Here is a 25,222-nt window from a genome sequence, read left to right as displayed (position 1 = left end):
CTCCGGGATGAAGGTGTCTCCCGTCACGTTCCGCACCAGGACCTCCAAGGCCTCCTGGGTCAGATCGCTTCCCTCCCCGCGGTGGGTCCTGCTGCAATCGTTGAGGCCGGTGAAGCTCCACGCCGGTCGTGGCCGCTGATTCAGGGGGGCGATCCGCCGCTTCACGAAGTCGCCGAGCACGTGCCATGAGGTGAGGCCGCTCTCCGCCAGCGACCTGATCTTGTCCAGCACGGAGTTGAACTCCGGCTGCAGCGACGGCTTGGCCCTCCAGGATGCTTTGTCGGAGGCGGGCCCCGCGATCGGCAGGGCAAGGCGCTCGTTGGCTTCGGTGGTGGCGATCACCCAATCCCTGCGCCACTCCTCCCACCTTCCGCCAGCAAGGCCGGGAATGTAAGGAGTCGGTAGGTCGCTCCTTATCTGGAAGTAGTACCCTCCCACTTCGTCCCTGCTCCTTCCGGACCTCACCAGAATGAAGAAGTAGCGGAAGAGGATGACGCAGGGCCGAACTCCTACGAACATCTCGCATAGGTGCACGAAGATGGACGTCAGGAGGAGGGAGTGCGGCGTCAGATGCTGAAGTTGGAGGCCGAAGTCTTCCAGCAGCAGCAGCAAGAATGAAGAAATCGGCAGTCCCACGCCGGCGGAGACATGCGAGGTGAATAGCACGAACTCCCCGGCGCGGAGGTTGCCAAGGGGAACCGAGCCTGCTCGCACCCCCCAGCCGGTCTCCTGAGCACTCCACCCAAGCAGGCGGCGCACTGTGTTCAGCTCTCCCTCGGTTTGGAAGCGACGGGGATGAACAAGGGATGCCATCTCTTGGTGGGTGAGGAAGGAGCCTGTGTAAGGGGGAGAGAAGGGCGAGGAAAGCTCGGAGGCAAAGGGGCGCAAAGGCTGGAGGAAGAAGACGAATGCGGGAAAGCAACCGTGGAATGCGGTATGCCCCGTTATAAAGCCTGACTCAACCGGCGCGCCCCGGAACCGTCGCCGGAACTCAAGCGACGCCCGCACCCGGAGTTAGCCGCCCAGTCCATGACGTGGGGGCCCAGGCCCACATGTCAGGGAGGGTGGGTAATCAACGAGGGTGCGAGAAGGCGGGATCCGAACCGTCGCCCGCGCGCGTGAAGCAAGGCGAAAGCCGAGCTGACGTGCGCGCATTAATCGCAGGCGTGGCCGAGCTTTTCGGGAGCTGCGCCGGTGGTAAATGATCCGTTTACTCCGGCCGCAGCAATGCCGAACGTCGCGCGTGTGACTAGGTGAGCCACTGATCGTGGGGCCCATAGTCAGTAATCCGTTGCGACGTGATGAAGCAGCAACCAACCCAATGGGTGGTCAAAGCCGGTCAAGACCCCTGCGGAAAGGAGCTTCAAGCTATACAGAGCCAAATCGCAGAAGTGGCCCCACCTGTGGGTTCGTACCTCTCCCAAGGTGGGCCCGGGGGCCACTGTCGGTACCCTGTAACAGGGATACCCACTCTTACTGCAGCAAGGCAGGACCCGCGTAGTTACCCGTAGCTGCGCGGGAAAGATGGAGTAGCCAGGCCCCACAGGCCAGGTTTTTCCCTCACCAGGCCAACGGCCCCGGACCGTTCCCCGCCTGAGGATGGGTCCGGTTACGCCACGTGTCTACACAAAAGGGAAGCTCCGAGCTGACCGCCGAGGCCTCGGACCCCCAGAGGGGTTCGGGACCTCCTGCGCCCGTCCGGACTCCCCTCACCGTGTAGGGGTCCGGAGCCGCCACGTGTCCCGGAGACGTGGGATTGTGCGCGAGTCTTCCGCAGGAAGACTCGCCCACCTACCGCATTTAATGCGATGGACAAGGCGTGCTCTGCCGCCGCGGTACACAAGACAGCCTTTTGTCAGGCCCCGCTGCGCGCCGCGTATTACCAAGGAGCACAGTGCAGCCGCCTGAGCCGCGCCCGCGCAGAGCCCGTCTGCCGCGTTAAATGGATACGACGGCCCGTCACTTTTCCATCATGCCACCTACGCCGCTCCCTACACAGCCGCTCAGCTACGTGACAGGCGATGCTACTAGCTGCGTCGGGCTCCGTCTCGACAAGACAGCGCCAAGACATGATGGACGGAGGGCTCCGGGAGCAGGCGAGGGAATCCAAGAGAGAGATCTCCTTTGCCTGCAACGCCATAATGTATGAACACTCCGTTATTTTATATTGCATCGTTGGACCCACCTGTCGGGGATCCAACAGCCGTGTACGCACCCCCTTGAGATATAAAAGGGAGGTGCCCGCTGTGCACAGGCGAATCTCCACAATCCAGACAGACTCAAGCTCTCGCACCTTCTCACTCTCGTGGGAAGGCAATACAACACACAGTGGACGTAGGGTATTACGCTCCGGCGGCCCGAACCACTCTAAATCTTGCTGTGTTCATCGTGTTCTTGAGTGAGATCGATCTAAGACTAGCTAACCCCCGAGTACACACCCTCTGGGCTAGGGCGGGTGCCTTCCGCCACCCGGCTGTGGTTTGCAGCACCACGACACCAGGAGTTATATTTTGATCTGCTAATAAAGACCTAGGAACACAGAGGATTCAATATAGCTATATGCACTAAGCTACTAATGGTAAACAAAATCATATCATGTAACATCCATTCTTCTCATGGCGAGGTTCTTTTTCTATGACTTCGATCATGTCACCTAAATTGCAGCCTTCTGATATACTCCCTCTGATCCTGATTATAAGTCCATTTGGCTTTGTCCTCAGTCAAACTTTCTTAGCTTTGATTATTAGTTGCTAAAATGTATAGATTTATAACATGAGGATAATATTAGTAGATTCATTATGGAACATACTTTCATAACATGTACGCCGTATCTGTTTCTATTTAAAATAATATATTCTTATAGACATTTGTTGGTCAAAGTACAATATTGAAGACTGTGTCGTTGTCCTAATGGACTTAAATTTGGGATCAGAGGGAGTATACATTATCCTCATCTTCTTTGGAATTCTCACCTGACCTAGGTGTTTTGATGTGTTTCTCACCTGACCTTAACTGAAACAAGATTAAAGTGTGGCTTAGCCTGTGTAGCCTATCCATTTTCGTGTGCAGGATAGTAAGGAAATAGAATTACAAGTTTTATTTTAAAAAGATATTGTACTGTTTTCAAGGAATAAGTATTTCTCGGTGATGGTCCTTAGTTTTGGATAAACTCTTGGCTGTTAGATAACAAGATGACAATGCACTAGTTTGCTAGCATTGACTGCTTTGTGTACGTGAGCGCTAAGCATTTTCCCATCTTCTAAAAGGGGCGTCTCATGTTACGTACCCACATGTTGACTTATGGTTTGTCTTGACTGAGCTGATCTGCCATTTTACCAGTTCACAAAGATGGAGGGAAGGAGGAGAAGCTAAAAGAGGAAAAGAAGAAAGAGAAGAACAAAAAGTGCAGCTCTTCTGTTAGGTGCTATTTTGTTCGGATGGAGTCTGGGTGGGAAAGGGATCAGCCATACCATCTCTCTGGCCACACAATGGAGCAGGCCCGCAGACTCTTTATGCACATACACAATGCTCCTACTGTGGCGAAATATGTATCAAGGTCAACCATCTTATGTACTTTTATTGCATGGTATTTAAGTAATCAATGAATACCTTTAGGCATCTATTCCAATTTATAGCTGATGCCTTGTTGGTACTTGATTTTTTTACATAAAGTTGGCGCATGATATTAAATCTGCTAGTTTTGCTATATCCATAGGGAGAGATTTCAGAATTTGGGTCTCAATTCGTGAGCCTTTCAGAATTTGACACCCCTATCACAATGACGTGGGTTCAATCTGAGAGGTGATATGTTATGAGAACACAAAGTTTGATTAGACTTGGTGATGCTTATAAAATTTGTGCACATTGATGACCTTTTCTGTTTCCATATTTCTCTAATGTGTAGTCTCATGTGCAAACCAAACCAAATCTTTTTCTGTCATGGGTGTTGGGCCCAGGATGGCCCAGCCGGGGCTGGTGTGAACAGTACCCGCAGTACTGTAGCGCACATCTAGTTTAGGAAAGATTAGATTAGATTGGTTTGTTATTTAGAGATTGGTTTCTTAAGGGTCAAGTCAGCCCATCTATATAAGGATGGGATTGTATCTATTTTAACCAAGCAATGAGAATATCAGTTATCCTCTATCTAGGGTTAAGTCTTGCCTCTTGAGGCGCGGCACCGCCACCACGGCGTCGAAGCCGCGCCCTAGAGGTCTAGGGCCATCCTGATCTAGATCCATAACAATTGGTATCAGCTAGCTTCAGTTTCGATCATGGATTCTGCTGCTGGTGATCCATCATCATTGGTGGAAGATTTGTGCGCCAACATGCTGGAAGACTGCACAAAGATCAAAGCCTTGCTCCTGAAGTTGAAGGAGAACTTGCGGCGAGACATGGCGGCATTGCGGCTTCAAGCAGCAGCACGCGGACTCTTGGCCAGGCGACAGGCACGGGCAGCACTGGCATTGCCACTTTCCGCGGCGGCGGCACAGCAGCAGCTTCAAGGCAGCGTCTCCGTGGATCAGCTTGCTTGTCACGAGGCCCTAGTTGTTGCTAATCCAGCCCCTGCTCGACTCTGTAGCCGGTTGAGAACCGCGCTGCCGCAGTTGCCGGTTCGTACCCCACATGGCGTCTCCATGAACTGGTTTGGCCGCAACGTCATCATCCCCACTGCTTCCGCTATGGCCTCGATGCAAGTTGTGCCATGTGCAGCGATGTTAGTAGATGGCTGTCATGCAAGCACGTGTTTGTGGAAAGGGATCTACAGGCCCGTGTGTTTCCCTTGGGAACTTGGAGGGGTGGTTGCTGCATCCAAGAGTATGCTTCAGCTCGAGGACGAGCTGCTAAAAAAAGGAGGGAGTAATGTCATGGGTGTTGGGCCCAGGATGGCCCAGCCGGGGCTGGTGTGAACAGTACCCGCGGTACTGTAGCACACATCTAGTTTAGGAAAGATTAGATTAGATTGGTTTGTTATTTAGAGATTGGTTTCTTAAGGGTCAAGTCAGCCCATCTATATAAGGATGGGATTGTATCTATTTTAACCAAGCAATGAGAATATCAGTTATCCTCTATCTAGGGTTAAGTCTTGCCTCTTGAGGCGCGGCACTGCCACCACGGCGTCGAAGCCGCGCCCTAGAGGTCTAGGGCCATCCTGATCTAGATCCATAACATTTTCCCCCTGTTAGGAGGGTAGAGAATGTCGTAGGACCTTGACACCTGGCACCCTCATCATTTTTTTCGACACAAGGCAACCCCCATTTCCATTACTTAGAATGGAAATTCTGAGAGTTTGGCATACACCCAGAAAGAGAAAAAGGGGAGAGCCTAAGGTAGATCTAACCTGATACAAGCTAGACCACCTAAGTAGGAATACCCAGGTTCCTGAGCATACAGCAGAACTGAGTTCAAAAGTCTCAAGCATCCACAACAAAAGTATTGGAGAGAATAATTGCCTTGTATTACTTCAAACCCTAGATGGGTGGGTATATATAGACCTATACATGGGCCTCTTAATGGGCCACTATACATGGGCCTCTTAATGGGCCACTATACATGGGCCTCTTAATGGGCCACTATACATGGGCTCAATATACTCCAACACCCCCCCGCAGTCTGAACTACCGGCGCAGCGGTGTTCAAGACTGGACAACAAGAAAGCCAACACCCTCCCGCAGTCTGAACTACCTACGTAGCGGTGTTCAAGACTGGACAAGAAGAGAGTACAAATAGAGTACAAAGGGCAAATACCCCCCGCAGCCACAACTAGCCACCGGCTACGTTGAGGCTGGAGCGGAACTCCGAGAAGGTCGAGGAGGGCAGTCCTTTGGTGAAGATGTCAGCAAACTGGGAGGTAGTCGGTACATAGAGTACCCGAACATCGCCGATGGCGACTCTGTCGCGCACGAAGTGTAGGTCGATCTCCACATGCTTCGTCTGCTGATGCTGGACGGGGTTGGTGGAGAGATACACAGCGCTGACGTTGTTGCAGTAGACGAGTGTGCTCTTGGCGAGCGGGCTGTGGAGCTCTGCCAAGAGCTGTCGTAGCCAGGACGCCTCCGCCACTCCGTTAGCGACAGCCCGGTACTCCGCCTCGGCACTGGAGCGGGAGACAACCGGCTGCCGCTTGGACGACCAGGAGACTAGGTTGCCGCCCAGGAAGACGGCGTAGCCGGAAGTGGAGCGACGAGTGTCCGGGCAGCCAGCCCAGTTAGCGTCGGTGTAGACCACCAGCTCAGCAGAGGACGAGCGGTGAAGTACCAGGCCGAGGTCCACAGTGCCACGGACGTATCGGAGGAGACGCTTCAGCGCAGCAAGGTGTGACTCCCGAGGATCATGCATATGGAGGCAGACCTGCTGAACAGCGTAGGTGAGGTCCGGCCTAGTGAAGGTGAGGTACTGCAAAGCGCCGGCCAGACTTCGGTAGGCAGTAGGATCAGCCACCGGATCACCCAAATCAGCAGACAGCTTCGCCTGAGTGTCGACAGGAGTGGAGCAGGGCTTGCAATCAGTCATCCCAGCCCGCTCCAGGATATCGAGGGCGTACTGCCGCTGGTGAAGGAGAAGACCACGGGTGAGGCTCAACAGTGACGCCCAAGAAGTGGTGGAGCTGACCAAGATCCTTCATAGCGAACTCTTGCTGTAGAGAGGAGATGACACTCTGAAGTACCTGCTGACTGGAGGCTGTGAGCACAATGTCGTCGACGTATAGCAGCAGATAGGCAGTCTCATCCCCACGGCGGTAGACAAAGAGAGACGTGTCAAACTTGGCCTCGGTGAGCCCCAATGTCATCAAGAACGTGGCGAACCGAGAGTATCAAGTCCGAGGAGCCTGCTTCAGTCCATAGAGAGATTTGTTGAGCCGGCAGACCATATCCGGACGACTCGAGTCCACAAATCCCGCTGGCTGAGAGCAGTATACAGTCTCTGACAAGGTGCCGTTAAGAAACGCATTCTTCACGTCCAGCTGGTGCACAGGCCAAGTGCGCGAGATCGCAAGCGAGAGGACCGTGCGCACCGTAGCGGGCTTCACGACCGGGCTGAAGGTCTCATCATAGTCCACACCAGGCCGCTGAGTGAACCCCCGGAGAACCCACCGAGCCTTGTAGCGCTCCAGTGTGCCATCAGCTCGACGCTTATGCGTCCAGATCCACTTGCCAGTCACCACATTGCAACCAGACGGACGCGGCACGATGTCCCACGTCTGGTTGGCAAGAAGAGTCGCGTACTCCTCTTCCATCGCGCGACGCCAGTGAGGATCCTCCAATGCGTCGCGGACAGAGGAGGGTACCGGAGAGACCCGCGGCTCTCCCTCGGGGGCGGAGAGAGTCGCGGCCTGGGACGCCATCCGCCGAGTCACCATGGGATGGATATGCCGAGAATCCCGATGGATGACCGGCGGTTGGTACACCTCCAGCTCGTCTCGAGAGGGAGCCGGAGGAGGAGCCTCCGGAGCAGGAGGCGGCGCAGGAGCCTCCAGAGCAGGAGGCGGCGCCAGTGTCGACGCCGGTACACCTCTACCGGCTCAGCGTACCGCTGCGGCGCCGGGTTCGGCGCCGAGCGACGCCGGTACACCTGCACCGGCTGAGCGTACCGCTCAGGTGCAGGTGAAGGCACCGGGGCCGCGCATGGCGCAGCGGGAAACACCGGGTCCGTGCGCGGCACGACCGGAGGGCCGGGGGCCGCACTCGGCGCATCGGGGATCACCGAAAATGGTGCCGGCGTCCCGGGAAAACCTGCAGGAAAAGGACAGACAGGTAACGGTGGCTGAACCACCGGGTCAGTCGGAAACAGAGACGCTAGCTCGTGGTCAGGAGAAGGTGTAGAGGAGGTAGAGTAGGGGAAATCCGACTCGTCAAAGACGACGTGTCGGGAGATCAGACCGCGGCGAGAGGTGAGGTCAAAGCATCGGTACCCCTTGTGGTCAGGGGAATACCCGAGGAACACACAACGAGTTGAGCGGGGCGCCAACTTGTGAGAAGCGGTGGCGGAGGTGTTAGGGTAACACGCACACCCGAAGACACAAAGGTGGTCGTAGCGAGGAGGGGTACCGAAGAGAGCGTGGTGTGGAGTGGGAGCAGGAGAAGTGGAAGGAAGGCGGTTGAGCAGGTAGGTGGCGGTGTGGAGGCTCTCAGCCCAGAAGCGCGGGGGCAGAGAATCCTGGATCAGAAGGGTGCGCACAACGTTGTTTGTCGTGCGAATCATCCGCTCAGCCTTGCCGTTCTGAGGAGAGGTATACGGACAAGACATACGTAGCTGAACATCCCGAGACAGGAAGAAGGAACGGGAGGTGGAGTTATCGAACTCCCGCCCGTTGTCACACTGGACGGCCTTAACGGTGAGGCCGAACTGAGTGGACACCCAGGCAAAGAAGTGGAGGAGGGTGGTGAAGGTCTCAGACTTGGCGCGCAAAGGAATCGTCCAGGAGTAGTGCGAGAAGTCGTCGACCACCACCAGATAGTACTTATAACCAAAAAGGCTAAGCACAGGAGAGGTCCACAGGTCACAGTGAACAAGGTCAAAGGCATGCGTGCGAAGAAGAAGAGGAAAAAGGGAGCCGAACATGACGACCGAGCTGGCACGCATGGCAGAGGGGCTCAGCAGGAGCCCTAGTACCAGGAACATCGGTACTACGACTGAGCTTGGCCAGAACGTCGCGGCCAGGGTGACCAAGACGGCGGTGCCAGGTGGTGGGAGACGGCGTCGTGGCAAAAGCAGCAGATCAAGACGGCCAGGGCGAAGAAGAAGACGAGAGTGGTGCAGCGGAAGAAGGAAGACGAAGGGTGTAAAGGGGCTCCGTGCTGTCACACCGGAGTAGCGGACGCTGGGAGGCCGAATCCTTTACAGTGAGGCCAGAAGAATCAAACTCGATGGAACAAGAATTGTCAGCTGTAAACTGACGAATGGAAAGAAGGTTATGAACCATCTGAGGAGCAACAAGAATATTGGGAAGATGAAAAGAGCCAGGAGCAGAACCCACGGCGGTGACAGGAAGGCAAGACCCGTCACCAACCATGATGGAAGAAGGACAAGAGGGGAGTGGGGGTCGGACAGAAGAGAGGATACCGGAATGTGGGGTGGTGTGGAAGGAGGCACCCGAGTCGGCGATCCACTCGGTGCTGACTGGCGGCGATCGCCCCATGGCGCTGAAGGACTGCACGAACAGGGGAGCAGCAGCGGCGAGCATGGCCGCCGGCTGCTGCTGACCCTGAAACGGCCACATTGGGCCAGGAGCAGGAGTGGGTGCCGGAGTCGGGGTCAGAGTGCCCCGACGGCCTCCACCAGTACCACTAGAGGTAGCAGCGCCAGCACCACCACCACGTCCGCACTGACGACGACGCTCGCGGCCTCCCCCACTCCTGGTCTGGCCGGTGAGAGGAGCACCAAGGAGGGGGTCGGTCCGGGATCCAGATCCAGAGGGCGGAGTCTGGTGGGTCTTGGCGGCGAGTAGGGCCGCGGCGAGAGCAGCTTCGGCCGTAGGAGCGCCGGCGTTGTTCGGCTGCCCGCTGAAGGCGGCGGCGGCGAACGGCGCGTCCGCGGGGGGCATCCCGAACGTAGACCACGCAGTGGCGAGGGAGACAGCGGGTCGCGCGGGGTCCCTGGGCGCGACGGCGTGCGCGGCGTGCGCGATGGCAGCCGGCGCGGCGTGCTCGGCGGCTTGGGCGGCCGCGAGGCGGGCGTCGCCGGCGGCTGGCACGCCCGCGCCCGCAGCCTCCACGTCGTAGGCGGCGGCGGTGGCGCTGGGTGCGCCCAAGGCCGCGGCGCCCGCACCCAGGGCGGCGGCGGTGGCTGCAGCCGAGTCGGCGGCGATGGCAGCGGTGCCCGCGGCGTGTGCGGCGGCACCCGCGGCGCACACGGCGTGCTCGGCGCGCCCGGCGCCCGCGGTGGCCATAGCGCCCGCGGCGGCTAAGGCGTGTGCGGCAGTAGCACCCGGAGCGGCGCCGTGGAAGGCCAATCCGGCCAGAAGAGCGGCGGAGGGGGCCTGGGGCTCGGGCGCGGGCGCGGGCAGAGGCGCCGTGGGCGCGCTGGACACCCGATCCGACGGCGCCGTGGCGACAGGAGCTAGCGGCGTCGGCACAGCAGTGGCTCGTGCAGACATGAAGTAGGCAGGGGAGGCGGGACCTGCGCCGAGAGGAAGCACGCCCGTGGCTGGAGCCAGCACGCACGGTGCTCCCAGAGCAGAGGCTGCCGGGATCCACGCAGAGGCAGGGACGGCAGCGGCCAGCGCGAGGGCCTGCGGAGGTCGAGCAACACCGTCGCCCAGACTACCCAGAGCAGGGGAGGCGGCGGCCGTTGCACCCGCGAGCAGAGGGGAAGGAGGAGAGGGGAGGGCCGCGGGATCCGCGCGGCTGCCCGTCCCAGGCCGCGGATCCGCGCCAGGGTCCCGGGCGGCGGCGCGCGGGCCCTCCACCGGCGGCGGCGCGTCGCAGGCCGCGGGATCCGGGCCCGCGCGCGGGCCAGCCGCGCCGGCGGCGTAGGGGGTGGCGGCGCCCATGTTGGAGGGCACGGCGGCTGCCGCGGTGGAGGCCTGGGCGACGGCGGCGCGGCGCGGCCAAGCAGAGGAGGCGGCGGCGTCCACGGCCTGGATCCAGGCACCCGCGCTGGCAGGAGCAGAGGAGTGGACCGGCGCCGGCTGACTGGAAGGGGAAGGGAGGGAGGAGAGGGGAGGGAGGGAGGAGAACGGCAGCGGCAGCACCAGTGGCCGGCCGGCCATGGCGCCGGCGGCGGCGGTGGCGCCGGCGGCGACTGGTGGTGCCTGCGGCTAGAGGGAGGGAGGGAGAGGTAGGCTCTGATACCATATTGGAGAGAATAATTGCCTTGTATTACTCCAAACCCTAGATGGGTGGGTATATATAGACCTATACATGCTCCTCTTAATGGGCCACTATACATGGGCTCAATATACTCCAACAAAAAGGATTACAAAAGCAGATTTCCCTCAATGTTTGCCATGTGGGATCCAGCCTCCATCATGACGGCCACCTCCACCTCCTAGTCACTCTCTCAACCTTGTCCGTGTCAGTCTGATCGTTGCCCGGTGCTAGCAGCGCCCTCGCCCTGGGGTCTGGTTGTTGGACCATCAGCTTACAAGAGATCCATCATCACCTTGATCCCTTCCAGCAGCTTTCTTGGAATCCTGACCAGTAAGACACAAACCCAATCAGCTGGCACCTTCATCATGTAGCTTAGTCTTATTTTGCTTGTTTCACATCCATTACAATGCGGTACCTTCTCGTGAGTTGTGACCTTGTTACTATCATGTGCCTCCTTTTGTTCTAGTTTAAGGCTGCAACTACCACCGAACTGTCCCATTCTTTTGAGTAAAATTTTACTTATCGTTCTAGAGGGTATATTGCATGTTTGGTTTGGTATTATCCTAAACTATCAAATTGGACGTGAACTTATCAGAAGTTCATGTTCAAATAATCGACGACGAACCTTGCAGGGTAAATATTCTTTCTTCTCATGTTTTTGCCAGATACTGGATGCCATTTATATTTGGTTGAATGTTTCAGTATGAATCTGGAGAAATCGCTGTTCTAGATGGGGAAAGTTTGATTCATACTGACGGGACTGGCTTAATATCAGTAGATTTAGCTAGAGAATGCCCCACCAGCATCTTCAAGGGAAACTTCCTTAAGGCATGTGACCTGTAGCTGACACTAGTCTTTTCAGTTAACCATTATAATTCCTTAAATACTCTTTGCTTAATGTTTTATCTTTTATGCCTTGCACAGGACGCTGTGGATTCAAAGGGATACCAATATCTCACCTCTGAACATGTATTCCCTGGACTATATGATACTATAGTCTGCTCTATTATTTCTCAGATGCTCTTTGGCTTATCTAATCAACCCGTACTTCTTTTTGTATTCTAGCCTCTTCTAATGCAGTTCCATATGTTCCATAATGATATGCTGTGACGGGAACCCTTCTAGTTGATAAAAGGGTATGTGTTTGTCACTTTGCATGACTTGAACTCTAATTTAGTAGGCTTCTTGTTGTTTAGTGAATTCATCTTGATTAGTTGCTCTGAACTCTAATTTAGTAGGCTTGTTGTTAAGTGAATTCATCATGATTAGTTGCTCTGGACATTACCTTTTATCTTAAATCTTGCTCGTACGTAAAGCCTATTTTTCATATCTGTTAGTAACTTGAAGAATGCAATGCTTCTGTCTCTATAATATATCATGGCAACGTGTTATTGACCATATTTGGAAATTAAATATCCCAACTAAAATAATTTTCAGTTTTCTAGCATACTTCTGTGTTACTGCCAATTTTCTCAATTTTCCTTTGCTCACCTATACAGCTTCCCCCTCAGACAATTCATATAAGACCATCAATGATAAAAATATATGGTGATGAAAATTCATTTGGCGATAAGTCATTTAACTCTTTGGAAATAATTACTACAAGGTAACCCGCGTAACTTATACATCCATTTTCTTGCGATTCATTTTCCTTATCTTGTTACTTGTTTTGTATTATGATATACTTATATCTGAGTCCAAAATTGAACTAAAATGCAAAATGCCCTCTTGCAAACTCACCTTTATAGTTTTTTTTCCTTTATTGTTATTTGTTTGTACATTTGGTATTGTTTGGTATTATGATATACTTATATCGAGTCCAAATTTGAAATAAATTCAAAATGCCTGCAAACTCACCTTTATTGTTTTCTATAGCTGTTGGAGTCCTTTCCTTTTGGTTAACATTTCACCGTCAGTTTGTTTTGTTGCATCGTTTCAGCAATCGGCCTAAAAGGGCCTTGACATCAAGGTTCTTAATTTCACTACTTAACTATTGCCGGGTTCCAACAGAGTATTTTGTGGAGCTTCTAAGGAAGGCACTGGAAGATGTCAATAAAGCTCGTCATAAACCTAGAGATTCGCTGGAAGGTAGATTCATAACCACGTGCTTATACTACAAAGATAGAAGTTATACTGTTTGAGTGTCTGGTCAAATGGTCACGTTCCAACTATTCTGCCATTGAATAATTTAACTAGTAATACTTGGGCCTTGGTTATTGCTTTCTACTTACATGGTCCCTTTTTACAGTTGCATTTAACCATGCGGACCTGGATGATTCAATGTCAGCACGAATGATTCTTTCTGGAATTCAATCAGAAGATGAAGCGCATTTGCAATACCAGCTAGCTCTAATGACCAAGGAGGAAAGAAAAGGACTCAAACAAGGAAGGATCCCTATAGATGAATGCTATTATCTGATGGGCACAACAGACCCGACGGGGACTTTGAAACGGGACCAAGTTTGCGTTATACTGTATGCCAGCAATATCCACCACATGCTTTGAATTGAGTGGTCCTCCATTCATATCTTTCTAATGCCCCCTTGATTTTGTTTAGGCATTCGAATTCTAGAGATAAAATCTTTATGTGACAATCCTTTCTTACTTTATTTGGAGCTGCTTGCACGTTTCACAATTTGTTTTAGTAGGAACATGACAATGTGAAAAATCCTTAACTTTTTTGACCCAAAATGGAACTATGATACTAACTTTGGAATATATTTTCTAGTTTGGAGATTTTAAGGCTTAAGGAATAGGGAATCAGGGTGAGTTGTATGTACTGTGCATACACGCTCTCTGTATTAGCAAGTTCCCTAGTAGGTCCATGCAACACATGCACAAACAATAAGCAATGCACTATTTTGCTTTAGATATTTTTCTTACATTCCTGATTTTTAGCGGTGTGATATTCCTCTGCCTTGAAACTTGAAAGAGGATAGCATATGTTCAAGAGAAAAAAAAGGAAATGGCCAAGATCCAGTAACCCCATAAACTATTTTGTGGGTTCAATTTACTCCCACAACTATATCAATTGGTCCAATTTACCGCTTAATAATATTTGCCATTTTTGTTTCTCCATGCACAAGTTGAGTTTAAAGCTAAAATTTTGTATGGTGATAGTGGACACGATAACTTATGCTAAAAAAATATATTATGTATTTTTCGTCAAAATGTTTCATACAATTATATCCCCAAGGGTTAATATATTATTAGATGTCCTAACTCTACTTGTGCGTGGAGAAATAAAAAGGACAGCTATGTGAGTAACTTAAACTGAAAAATTTGTTAGGTGGTTATACGGAGTTTTTTCAATACTTGAGGGAAGTAATTTGGACTTTTCCCAGAAAAAAAAAGAGAGGATGACATCTGACAAGAGAAGCAGATGCTTTGTAAATATAATATGTTTTTATTAGATTGATCTGAAGTTATTTAATATGGGCTCATGATGATTTGCTATACCAGGCTAACATCTGCAACTAACTTGGTTAACAAAATATGATTTCGTGTGTGGTTTCATCCTGTTTTTGTAATAGTTTTTTTTTCTCGAACACGCAGGAGAGCTGCGTATCTTTGTATTAAGAAGAAGAAATAGTCCAATTACAGGAAACCAAAACCACCTTGGACCAGAATGGGATTGGTAAAACTAAGTTAACATCACGAACTATTACAAAAAGAGAATCCGAAGGGCCTGACCAACAAACATAAAGGGCTGCACATTACTGAAGCCCTCGGCCAACACCGAGTTCAGCAAGGCCCTTCGCACCTGCAGCCTGCCATAGATGTAATTCATCGTTAAAGGCTTGTAGTGCAGACTGTAGGTTGGGAGCAGAATCATCAAATACGCAAGCATTTCTGTGCTTCCAGAGAATCCATGTTTTTGTAATAGTGGCATAGTGCTACTAGGTTTTCTGCAGCCCTCACTCTGGTCCAAGGTGAGGTGCTGCTCTTTGTAATTGGATCAACCCCTTTCTTCTCTTAATACAAAGATACGCAGCTCTCCTGCGTGTTCGAGAGAAAAAAAAAATGATTTCGTGTGACTTATGTTGTGATAGGATAATGGTAACATAAAAACATATGGTTCTTCTAGGCGTCTACTATTGCTATATGCCTATATCTAATACCTTCTTTACATTTCATCCTTTATTTTTGTCTCATTATGGGTTTACAGCCTACCCAAACTTGTTTGGGACTAAACAGCTTTGTTGTTAGTCTTTCATAAATATTTGGAGCTTCTTGATCCCTAGTGTTTCATAGAATATGTGGGTAACTTTTCTGAACTTTAGTTGAGTTTCCTTCCAACATTTTGACTCAGTCTTGAAGGCTAATTGTGACCTCTTTTTATTAATCATTTTGTCTCATTAAACAGTGACAACGGCCAGCTTTCTGGAAATGTTCTTGTCTATAAACATCCTGGATTACTTTTTGGCGATATACACGAATTGACTGCAACATATATTGATGGTTTAGAGAATATCGTGGGAAATTCCAAATATGCCATATTTTTCCCCACTTGTGGACCACGATCTTTGGCTGATGAAATGGCAAATAGCGATTTTGATGGCGACATGTACTGGGTCTCAAGAAACCCACTGGTTGGTTATTTTTTCTCTAACATTTGAATTGTTCATGCATAGTTACCTTGCTTGTCATTAGAAACCACAGAGCACATTGCTTTCTACTATATTATATTTTATTCTGATCCTTGGTCATGAAAGATTCTCCTTATTCGTTATTGAAGTCACAGTACTATTTACCACTGATTGTTTATTTTGCAGCAGAGTTTACTTTAGGCTTGATTTTTTTTACTGTGCTTTTGGAAACCGCATGCCTGATGAGTAGCCTAATACGATACCAATTAAAGAAAATCATATAACTGATGGTTGTGATTAGTCTCTCACATAGGACCTTGCAAAATCTAATGAAACCTTGACTTGGACACTATGCTTCAGTGTAACAATCAAAGCCCACGTCACTTTCCTTAATTTTCCTTTCACCAAACAATTCACAATTTCATGATGGATTTCCAAATCACAATGATGTTCACTAGATTTTTGTCTAAATGTTGCACGGGTATATAAATATAAAGTCAACTTTAAATGCTACCGAGTTTTAGAGGGTTGTTGCGCCCTTTATTCTGATATTGTATTTATATAAGATTCAGGAAAACATCTCTTAGACACAAGGGGCCCACCAACGCAAAGAGAGTTTTCTCCGGTTTATTGTTAGGAGCCTTGCGATCCTGATATTTTGTTTGTGATAGATTTATATTTTTTTCTCTGCTGAAATTATTTTATTTATTATTTTTCTCTAGTTTTGTTACAATAGTGCTGGTTCATAAAAACTCATTGTTGTTTTGAATTTTTGTAATGCTATCTGGATGAACTCAATATGGAAAAATTGAGGGGCTCGATATTGCCGAAACTAATTTGGTCACTGACGTGGCAAAACCAATAGCCACAGCCCACAGATTCAACTCTTAGGAGCGTGGTTTTCTTCAACAAGTTTTTCTTAAACTTAAGGTTTGAAGGAACATATTATATTTGTGTGCTTGGCACTACATCGGTGTTTCCTTTTGGAAAGAATCACATCATTTTGGAGTTAGCTTGTATAACCTTTAATTCTTTTCTAACCGTTTGTATAATGATTATTTTAAGAAAGGAATTTTCTATAATGATTTAACTTTGTAACCAAATATGCATCTGCTGCATATGTTGTGTCACTTTAACACACTACAAATAGTGAGTGGGGTTAGCCTTGTTGGGGAGTACTCATGTTTCATTTTCTTCTACTTTTTGGTTGGGTTTGCCATTGTTTTAATTGGACTAAAACTGTAGAGTATTTTCTTGGATTATTTGATAGTGCTCATTTAGCACCGATGTAGAAGAACAGCACAAAATATTCTGCTCTTCCTTTTTGTTTCCTCTGAGAAGAACTGTCACTTCAATTGCAAATTGACCTTTTCAGTTATTGGAGTGCTTCAAACCACGTAAACCATGGGTTCGAAGAATATCACCGAGAAAGACTGATCAGAAGAAGCCTCAGGATTATCTTGGATCCAAGTTGGAATGCATGTTATTCCGCGAATATTTGAGAGCTAGATTTACACCCAGGTACTAACTAGCGAGGCTGGATTTCTCTTTATCCCTATAGTTCCATTGATGTGCTTATTTGCTGCTAAGAAGGCTGGAGAATGTATTGACCCTAAAAATAGTACCATGCATCATAATATGCAAGAAATAAGAAGTCATGATTTAAAAAAAAAACTTGGCCTGCTGGGGGAAGAAACCACCGATCATTGAATAAGAGAAGACCTCTCACGCAGGCCAAGAAAACCCCTGAATCCCTGCCCCATCCTTACACAGGGCACCATTACCCGTGTGAATGCGGGCCAGGACACTGGACAGGAATAATCTCTGTGCTTTGGCGTGGCGGCAGGCGAGGGGATTTTTTTAACCCCAGCCATCCACTGGACAGGAATAATCTCTGTATTAGTCAAAAAATGTTGATGACCGCGAGGTTTGGTAGGATTAACACATTGGGTGCGAATTTTATTCTCATCTTGGTGAGGAAATCATGCACAAATTGCTGTGAAGTGCTCTAAGCTTATGTTGGGTTTATATTTGAGTGTACCATGTTTTTTCTTACTTTTTTTTGTGGTAATTCCCTTCACTAAAAATTTGAGGACATTTGGGAAATTTAACTCAATGTCCTGCTGACATGTGGATCCTTACCTCCTTGGACCACATGCTAATGAGAATGAAGTGGTAATCATTAGTTAGCATCACTGTAGAAGTCATGCAATTAAATTAATGTATTCCCTTCAGTTATGTCCTGGGTGCAGCTGCAAATTGTTGGCTGGCATATATGGATCGGCTCTTGACAGGCGGCATTCCTAAGAGCGAGCGGAAAGAAATAAAGAAGATGCTTGACTTGGTTGACATTTACTATTTGGCTTTGGATGCAGCGAAGTCAGGGAACAAGGTTATTTCCAATCCTCGGCTCATATGTTTTGTTTTGATGTGAGAATTATTTGACTGAAGAATGAGAGATATGTACGAGTCTGGCGGAGATGAAATAATACAGGAACACATAGAAGAAACAGATGAACATTAAGTCTGAATATGTTTAAATATTTCCTATGTCACACTTTTAACCTTAAGATTTTTTTAATCTTCTTTTGCCCATCTGGCTTAAAATAGATCACTGTTCCTGAAGAGCTGATGGTCAAGCAGTACCCACACTTCATGGAACGATATCCTGACTACCATTCGGCATCTGTGCTGGGCAAAATCTATGAAGTAAAATCACAAGAGTCTGAAGCTGATCCTTCAATCAGTAAGTGGCTGATAAGTCTCATATTCCTCTTTCCCTTGACAACAGAGATGGTAACTAATTTTCTCCTTTTTTCTACATTGTTCTTTTTTTTATTATTATCAGAGATAGTGCCCCTGCAATGCTTCACCGAGGTAGCAGTATCTGAAGATTACAAGCGCCGTTGGACATCTCTTTATCAGGAGTACTTGAGGGAGAGCTCTAAACTTTGTAAGCTGGAGGACAAAGCGGAGAGGAACATCAATTTCCACGAACTCTACCAAGAGTACAAGTGGGTAAGTATCCTTTTGCCGAATGGAAGACATTTAAAGTTCAAAGGCTGCCCTAAGAGCAGGCAGGTTTTTTTTTTCTTGCGGGATTCTGCAGATGCTGTACAAGGCCGAGGAGTTTGAGTACAGCCCGAGGGAGCGCTTCGATCTCTTCAACGAGGCCTGCGCGGTGTACCAGGTGGTGTACGAGCACGCGACGTCCTGCAACCAGGTCAGCAAGTGCGGCTTCGCGTGGAAGGTGGCCGGCCGCGCGCTGTGCCAGCTGTACACGCTGAAGCACAGCGGTGACACCGTGCTCTGCTCCTTCTCCGTTCTTGAGGGTGCTTTCAAGAAGAACCTCCGCACGTAGCGCCTAGCGCTTTGCGTAGTTGGAATGCCTTTTGTGTGTCAATCTGATGGTGGAGCAGCACTTTATAGTGATGCTATTAGGCGATGCACAAGGTTGCGAAGAAGCAAACCTTTTGGCTACAATTCACCTGCATCTGATACAGAGGACTGTGTGCATTGTATGTATCGCTCCTGGAAGATCTTAATGGTGTACGTATGTGCTAGTATACGGTATGTGCATCGACTGGGTTCATTCAGAACTAGAATCTGGAACATGTCCAAGTCCTCTGTTCTTGGTCGTCCCGGAATTAACCGAGTAAAGTTGTAGCCTCACCTTCTGTAATCTGAATGAAATGGAGCCCTTTGACACTTAATAACGGCATGCATCTTTAAACTTTTATATGTGCCACTTGGACATCTCACTGGTGTGATAGCCCAGGTTTTTAAAACACTAATTAAGACTAAATCCTTCAAATTAGCAAATTGAATTGGGTTTACTTTGGTCACCTACACGTGTGAATACGCGGGGCAACAAAATTTATACCTTAATTCAGAAACAATCCGTAACTTTCAAACCAATAAGAGAACACGCACAAATTTTAATGACAACTCACCCATGATATGATGAATAAAAACCTAGTTAAAACTAAGGGAGAAAATAAAGTTTCACACATGAAATGACAAGTCGCTCGAATTTCAAATTCGAACTCCTCTTTTATTCACTAAAAGAAAAAGCCTCAAAAAGGAAATTTCAAACCATAGCTTAAATGAATTTTTGCCCAAAACAAAAGTTGTAGAGTTTAATATGACAAATAATGTTCGTGTTCAAAATTTAAAGTTGCCACACAAAATTTTGAGAAAAATTTGGATTTTGAAACGTATAGGGTGAATTCAAACTATACGCGAATTTAAATTTTTAACTTTCAAACGGAGCCTCAAATGAAAAAGTGCCTGAAACGAAAGTTGTAGAGTTTTGAATTTTAAACAACTTTTGTATTCAAAAATTTTCGAGTTTGAATACAAAATTTGGAGAAAAATTGAGTCAAACGTCGGTTGACCACTTTACCCTTCTCTCTTCTCTCTCCTCCCCCATACAAATCATGCTTCCTCATTACCCACGTGTATTACACAAATCATCACCGTCATTAGATAACCATCATTAGATTTCTGGTTTCAATTTTGATGCACAATGGTTTTTCTTGCCCGGATGCACGTCGGTGTATGGATTGAAACGTTCGTTCTCGCATTCTGTGGTCCTTCGGCTGCCGTCGTCACAGGTAGACTCGCCGTGCATAGCGCAGTGGGATGCTTTGGATGGCTTGATCGTTGCGCTTCGTTGGTGCATGAGATGTGATGGACATGTGACTATCAGAAGGCCCCCGCTCTAGTGTGGCCAACTCTTGGCGCCAGTATCCCTTCAGTTTGTGCGGGCCTCGAGCTCGCGCTTTTGACGAGTGCTTGCATGGTTCTACCTGTGCATTGGGAAGCTGCTTTCGTTACATGTTGGCTACGTTGTGTACACCTCCCAGGTGTGACACATCGGCTCTAGAGCACATGCGGCATCGCCTCGTGGTAAGACCAATACGCCATCCACCATCGAGGCCACCTCGCTTCTGCTCTTGGTCTCGGATGGAGCTCACGCTATAGGATGAGGCTGCCTCGGCGCCCCATTCCTCTCAAAGACGGAACCTTCGGAACAAAGACAGACTGACAAATTTATGGACTATTATAATCTCTGGGCTTGTCTTCATACGAATATGTTCGCCTCGATCCTGAATACGTGGTCGTATCGGGAGAAACCTGACACACTGACAATTGACCCGATTTAGGTGTGTGATCGCTTCAGAGGTGAGGGATTGTCGTGCCGAAGTCGGATTAATTGGACAGTTCTACCACATGATAGTGGGATTGTTGCATAATATTTAATCACCTAAAGATTTTGTCCACCCTAGCACTTACTGTCTGAACATGGATCTGCCCCTAACATTGATTTTATTTATTTTTCTTTGAGTGAAAAATGATACAATATAAAAATTGCTCAGAAAAATCTATAAAAACAATGGTGGCAAGGTTATGGAAAGAACACCTTAGATAGAAAATTTCATGCACAGTAATTACTTTTTCTTGGTGTTTTGAAAATGACAATTGTAAAAAATATATAAAATAGATAATAGAAAAGTGGTATGAATCTTGCTCCAAAAATTCCATCAATTTGCTTGTGGTAATATTACTGTCTAAATGGACTTGTAGAATTTTTCCATGATTTTTTGTCGCTGTTTCAATGGAGAGCCAAAAATGGAATAAATGGTTAAATAATAATGAGGCAAAATAAGGGATGGATGAAATGTGTTTTATATTGGTCAATAAGATCTGTCAAAATTCCAGGGAGCAAGTAATGCTCTAAGCAGGCTCCAGTAAAACTTTTAACCGCAGAAGTGCCATATATTTCTTGTAGTGAAAATGACAAGTATGCCACTTTAAATATTGTTATTTTCATAACTACCATAAATTAGTTCCTCTGCATGTGAAATTTTTACAGTAAGTTCATGTTGATGGAATGAGACCTTGGTAAAAGTTTCGACCGTAAAAGTGTTGGTTATCTTCGGTAACAAAAAGATGAATTTTGATGCTTTGGAAATTTGTTTGGGTCATGCAGGTATTAAATGTCTTTGCAGCGCAATGGTAAGCAGGTGGAAGCATCCTCGTCACCTCGCAGTGAGTATCTTATTGAGCAATATAAAACACATTTCATCGCAATGGTAAGCAGGTGGAAGCATCCTCGTCAGAAGGTATTAAATGTCATAAGGACTCTATGAAAAAAGAATTATATGTGGAATCAGGTATTGACATTTAGCAACTACAAATTGCTAGACATCGACGCTCCCAAGCAGGAAACAATGTCAGTGCCTATTCCTTTTCTATTTTATAATCATATTTGCTATCTTAAGTGGTTTACAAGTTTATTGTTCGGTTTCCTCTATTTCCATTTTGGTGCAGTGATGACCGTGGGTTCTTCGTGTTTGCACTGACTGGGTTTACAAGTACATCGAATATTGGGATGATAGAGTACTACTTTTGTTGGATTAATCTGATATACCAAACATTAGGCTGGTTCCAACGGCACACCGTAAAACTCCCTGTAAAGCATATAGGGATAGTTCTAGTACCTTACGCTGTCCTCCAATGTCCAATGGCTCCCTAATCCCCGTATATATAAGAGGTGTAAAATATGCTCCCTACACTTTAATCATGTTGTTTCTTTACGATACTAATCATGCTTGAGTCTCGTAACATGACAATAATACCGCATGATTTTTTTTAAATTTTGGAAAATGATAAACAAATGATAAATAAATAAGTTAAAGTATATACAGGAAATTGGATAAGAGAAATGGTTGGAGAGAAGAGTGGACAGAGGGAGGAATCTTTTAGAGAGAAATAGTAAAATATATTAGAAAATATATATAAAGGGAGATGTACAGAGGGAATGACTATATTTGAAGAGAATGATCGAAGATAGTCTTAGGATAAATTACTCCATTTTAGCTTTAACGATGGGGAGAGGCTTGCAATGTAAACTTCCGAACTTACAGCGGCTTGCAACGTAAGCTAGTTCTTTGCATATACTAGATCAGTTCCGATGGGCGATGGACTGCGAACCCCGGCAGCCATTCGGACCCAGCACCTCATGGCAGCTAATCGCCTTGCAATGCCGGCGGCGTGGAGGACGCCGGACCCGTTGGAGTCGCTGCCCTCATCCACCAGGCAAGCCGCGTCGGCGGCGGACTGGAACTGGAATGCGCGGTTCGAGGCGTACAACCGGCTGCAGGGAGCGGCGGCGGATCTCGGGGAGAAGCTCCCGATCCCGGAGATCGTGGCGGTGGGAGGCCAGTCGGACGGGAAGAGCTCACTCCTGGAGGCACTCCTCGGCTTCCGGTTCAATTTCCGTGAGGTTGAGATGGGCACCCGCCGCCCCCTGGTCCTCCAGATGGTTCATGACCCCACCGCCCACGATCCCCGGTGCCGCTTCAAGGTGAAAGTTCCTTAGCTTCCTCTCCTAGTTCCCCCCTTCTTTCTCTCTCAGATAGAGGTTAATCAGCTGACCGATGTGGGTTGCCGCCTCCGCGCACGCAGTCATATCTCCAGAAGATCCAGGCCGCCGTCGCGTCCCAGCCCATCGTCATGATGGCCGAGTACGCCCACTGCCCCAACCTCACCATCATTGACACCCCAGGTTTGGTTCTTAAGGTGGGTATGCACGTGAGCTTGGAGCTTCTCGTATCTCAATTCGAAAGGAGTGGGTTTCTACCTTTTTAGCTAGTTTTTCAGCTGTTTGATGTAATCCAGTGTCTGCTGTAGCCAATGAAGGGTGAGCCAGACGCCACGCCGGAGGAGATCCTGTCGATGGTGAAGTCAATAGCGAGCCCGCCCCACCGTCTCCTCTTGTTTCTCCAGCAGAGCAGCGTCGAATGGAGATCTTCGCTATGGCTGGATACTATCAGAGAGATTGATCCCTCGTTCAGGCGCACGACGATCGTCGTCTCTAAGTTTGACAACCGCCTCAAGGTATGCCTCGCTGCACAACAATCAATCATCAATTTGGTACACAAGTTCCATTAATGTGTTCACTAGGAATCACGATATGGACTTGGCATTGTGCCTTACAAAGTTGTTCCTGGTTTTGATCATTTGAAGGAATTCAGGGAAAGGTGGGAAATTGATAGTTACTTGAGTGCCAGCGGTTACCTTGGGGATAACATCCACCCATTCTTTGTGGCTCTTCCAAACAACCGTGGAACGACCACGAATGTCACAGCCCTGGAAAAAAAAAAAGGAAAAAGAAAATAAAATCCTCCGCCGGGCCCCACCTGTCAGCCCCTTCCCTCTCCTTCTCTGTTTTCTCCCGCGCGCCGCGGCACGCGTCGCCGCCGCCGGCCATCCTCGTGAGCCGCGCCACGTGCCGGCCATCTTCGCGTCCCGTGCCACGGTCGTCCTCCCCCACGCCCTTATCCGCGCCCGGTCGACCCCGTTCCCTTCCAACCCAAACCCTAGCCCCCTCCTCCATTGACGCCGCCGCCCCGAGCTCCCTCCTCGCCGCCGATTCGCCGCTCACAGTGAGTCCCTAGTCGATTCTTCGCGGGTGGAGCGTCTCCTCGCTTCCCTCGACCCGTTCCACCCCTAACCCGGCCCCTTCCCCTCCCCTGCAGGGCCGGCGACGAGCGCCTCCGCCCGCCGCCGCCTCTGCTCGTCGCGCCACCGGTCCGCCGCCGCTCCTCGCCCGCATCGCCGCCGGTGAGCTTCGCCGTCACCTAGGGCACGCCATGCGCCCTCGCCCCGAGCTCCTCCAGCCTCGCCCCGCCGCGCCGCCGTCCGCCGGCGCCACCGCGCCGCGCACGCGCGCGCGTGGGCGCGCCCAGGCGCGGGGTCAAGGCAGGCTTCGGCCTTGACCCGGCCTGGTGGTGCCGCCCGGCTCCCTGGGCCCACCTGTCGGTGGCCGGGGTGGCTACCTCGGGTGTACCTAGCGTTTTAGCTAGGGTTTCTTAGGTTCCATATTTCTGCAATCTTCCAAAATTCATAGAAATTCATGTATAGCTCCAAAAATTGTGAAACTTGTTTTGTTGAGTTCCTCTAGCTGAGATATACCTAGGAAAAATATTGTTTTGCATGTTACTTTGTTGTAGATTTATCTATAGATTTATCTTGCAAAAGTGAGTTTATTGCTTGGTTATTTGTGTACTGCTAGAAAAATGTCAAACCAAATTTTGTTAGACTCCTTGTGAGGTGTAGTTTCCAGTGGTGCAGGTTGTTCACATGATTACTTGCTGATGGTTAGGGTTTTATTTCGATTTCGTGCTTGCTGTCCAAAAGGTGGTTTAGTATAGAACTTTTTGCTGGAAAGTGATAAAATAGCAAAACCAGTTTTGTTAGCTTTGTGTTGATGCCTAGTTTCCAAGATAATTTTCTTGGATTTGTTTAGTTTAGTTTGCATTCCTTTTCTGTTTTATTTTGCTTAGAGTAGCTGAAAACGGTTTTATTTATGGTTAAGTCTAGGAAAATGTTTTTGCTGCAAAACCAATTTTCTTGAGTTCTTTGCTTTGTTCTCTACATGTTCAAATTGTTTCATGATTTATGCGTGTTGTTAAGATCATTTCTTAATTCTTGCATCGCATTCATGCATTTTAGTGACCGGATCGTCGGAGAACGAACCCGTGGAACCCGCCGAGTCCGTGGAGCCCGAACCCGGAGTCCCGTTCGTGGTCGAGTCTGAAGTTAACCCAGGCAAGCAGCTAAGCATTTTCCTTGCACCTATTTAATCTGATTTAGTTAGCTATCTCATCGGGTACTGTTGGGTTATATATTATCTATGTATTGCATCCTTGTACCTACTTTGATGCACTAGCCATCCTTGAATTGTTTAACCATGTCCTTGCCACGTGTTAGTCAGCTAATAACTTAATTTGACTAGATGCTTAGTTTTGCTTTGAA

General features: G+C 48.7%; 2 protein-coding genes and 1 long non-coding RNA gene across 14 annotated transcripts in view; all 3 read left to right on the top strand.

Annotated features, from left to right (window-relative positions):
• LOC120684040 (probable RNA-dependent RNA polymerase 3) overlaps positions 1 to 21,611 on the top strand; it is a 37,455-nt gene extending 15,844 nt beyond the window's left edge. For 4 of the 9 annotated variants that reach the window (XM_039966133.1, XM_039966136.1, XM_039966132.1 and 1 more), the window contains exon 6: positions 3,340 to 3,706. In XM_039966133.1, coding sequence (XP_039822067.1) covers positions 3,340 to 3,605 — 266 coding nt within the window. In that variant the 3' untranslated portion in view covers positions 3,606 to 3,706. Of the gene's footprint in view, positions 1 to 2,500; positions 3,163 to 3,339; positions 3,707 to 11,473; positions 11,626 to 21,392; positions 21,419 to 21,503 lie in introns of those variants that run through there. The other 5 variants (XR_005679046.1, XM_039966137.1, XM_039966134.1 and 2 more) reach the window with 5 other exon arrangements.
• Positions 11,730 to 19,135, top strand: LOC120684039 (probable RNA-dependent RNA polymerase 3). 4 transcript variants are annotated; one of them, XM_039966130.1, is made up of 11 exons: positions 11,730 to 11,777; positions 11,874 to 11,944; positions 12,308 to 12,414; positions 12,819 to 12,896; positions 13,057 to 13,282; positions 15,175 to 15,400; positions 16,773 to 16,918; positions 17,633 to 17,789; positions 18,008 to 18,143; positions 18,246 to 18,415; positions 18,507 to 19,135. In XM_039966130.1, the coding sequence occupies exons 5-11, from the start codon at positions 13,089 to 13,091 to the stop codon at positions 18,756 to 18,758; spliced, it is 1,281 nt and encodes a 426-aa protein (XP_039822064.1). In that variant the 5' UTR covers positions 11,730 to 11,777; positions 11,874 to 11,944; positions 12,308 to 12,414; positions 12,819 to 12,896; positions 13,057 to 13,088; the 3' UTR covers positions 18,759 to 19,135. The 4 variants fall into 4 exon arrangements, with proteins under 4 accessions (XP_039822064.1, XP_039822062.1, XP_039822063.1 ...); XM_039966128.1 differs by having other exon boundaries at positions 12,748 to 12,896; XM_039966129.1 differs by having other exon boundaries at positions 12,748 to 12,896; positions 18,497 to 18,757.
• A 1,970-nt stretch (positions 21,612 to 23,581) lies between the features above and the next one.
• On the top strand, positions 23,582 to 25,222 carry LOC120682681. The gene is made up of 2 exons (XR_005678540.1): positions 23,582 to 23,850; positions 23,944 to 25,222. It is a non-coding gene; the product is annotated as an uncharacterized LOC120682681 (long non-coding RNA).

The sequence above is a fragment of the Panicum virgatum genome, chromosome 7N (assembly GCF_016808335.1).
Source record: "Panicum virgatum strain AP13 chromosome 7N, P.virgatum_v5, whole genome shotgun sequence".
NCBI classification, from domain to species: domain Eukaryota; kingdom Viridiplantae; phylum Streptophyta; class Magnoliopsida; order Poales; family Poaceae; genus Panicum; species Panicum virgatum.
Note: the sequence above shows the minus strand (reverse complement) of the source record. Positions and strands in the feature narration are given on the sequence as shown.

Coding starts and splice junctions, on each gene's coding strand:
- LOC120684039 (XM_039966128.1), top strand. CDS start 12,341: ATGATAAAAATATATGGTGATGAAAATTCATTTGGCGATAAGTCATTT. Junction 12,415..12,747: donor TTGGAAATAATTACTACAAG/GTAACCCGCGTA, acceptor GCATCGTTTCAG/CAATCGGCCTAAAAGGGCCT. Junction 17,790..18,007: donor CAGCGAAGTCAGGGAACAAG/GTTATTTCCAAT, acceptor GGCTTAAAATAG/ATCACTGTTCCTGAAGAGCT.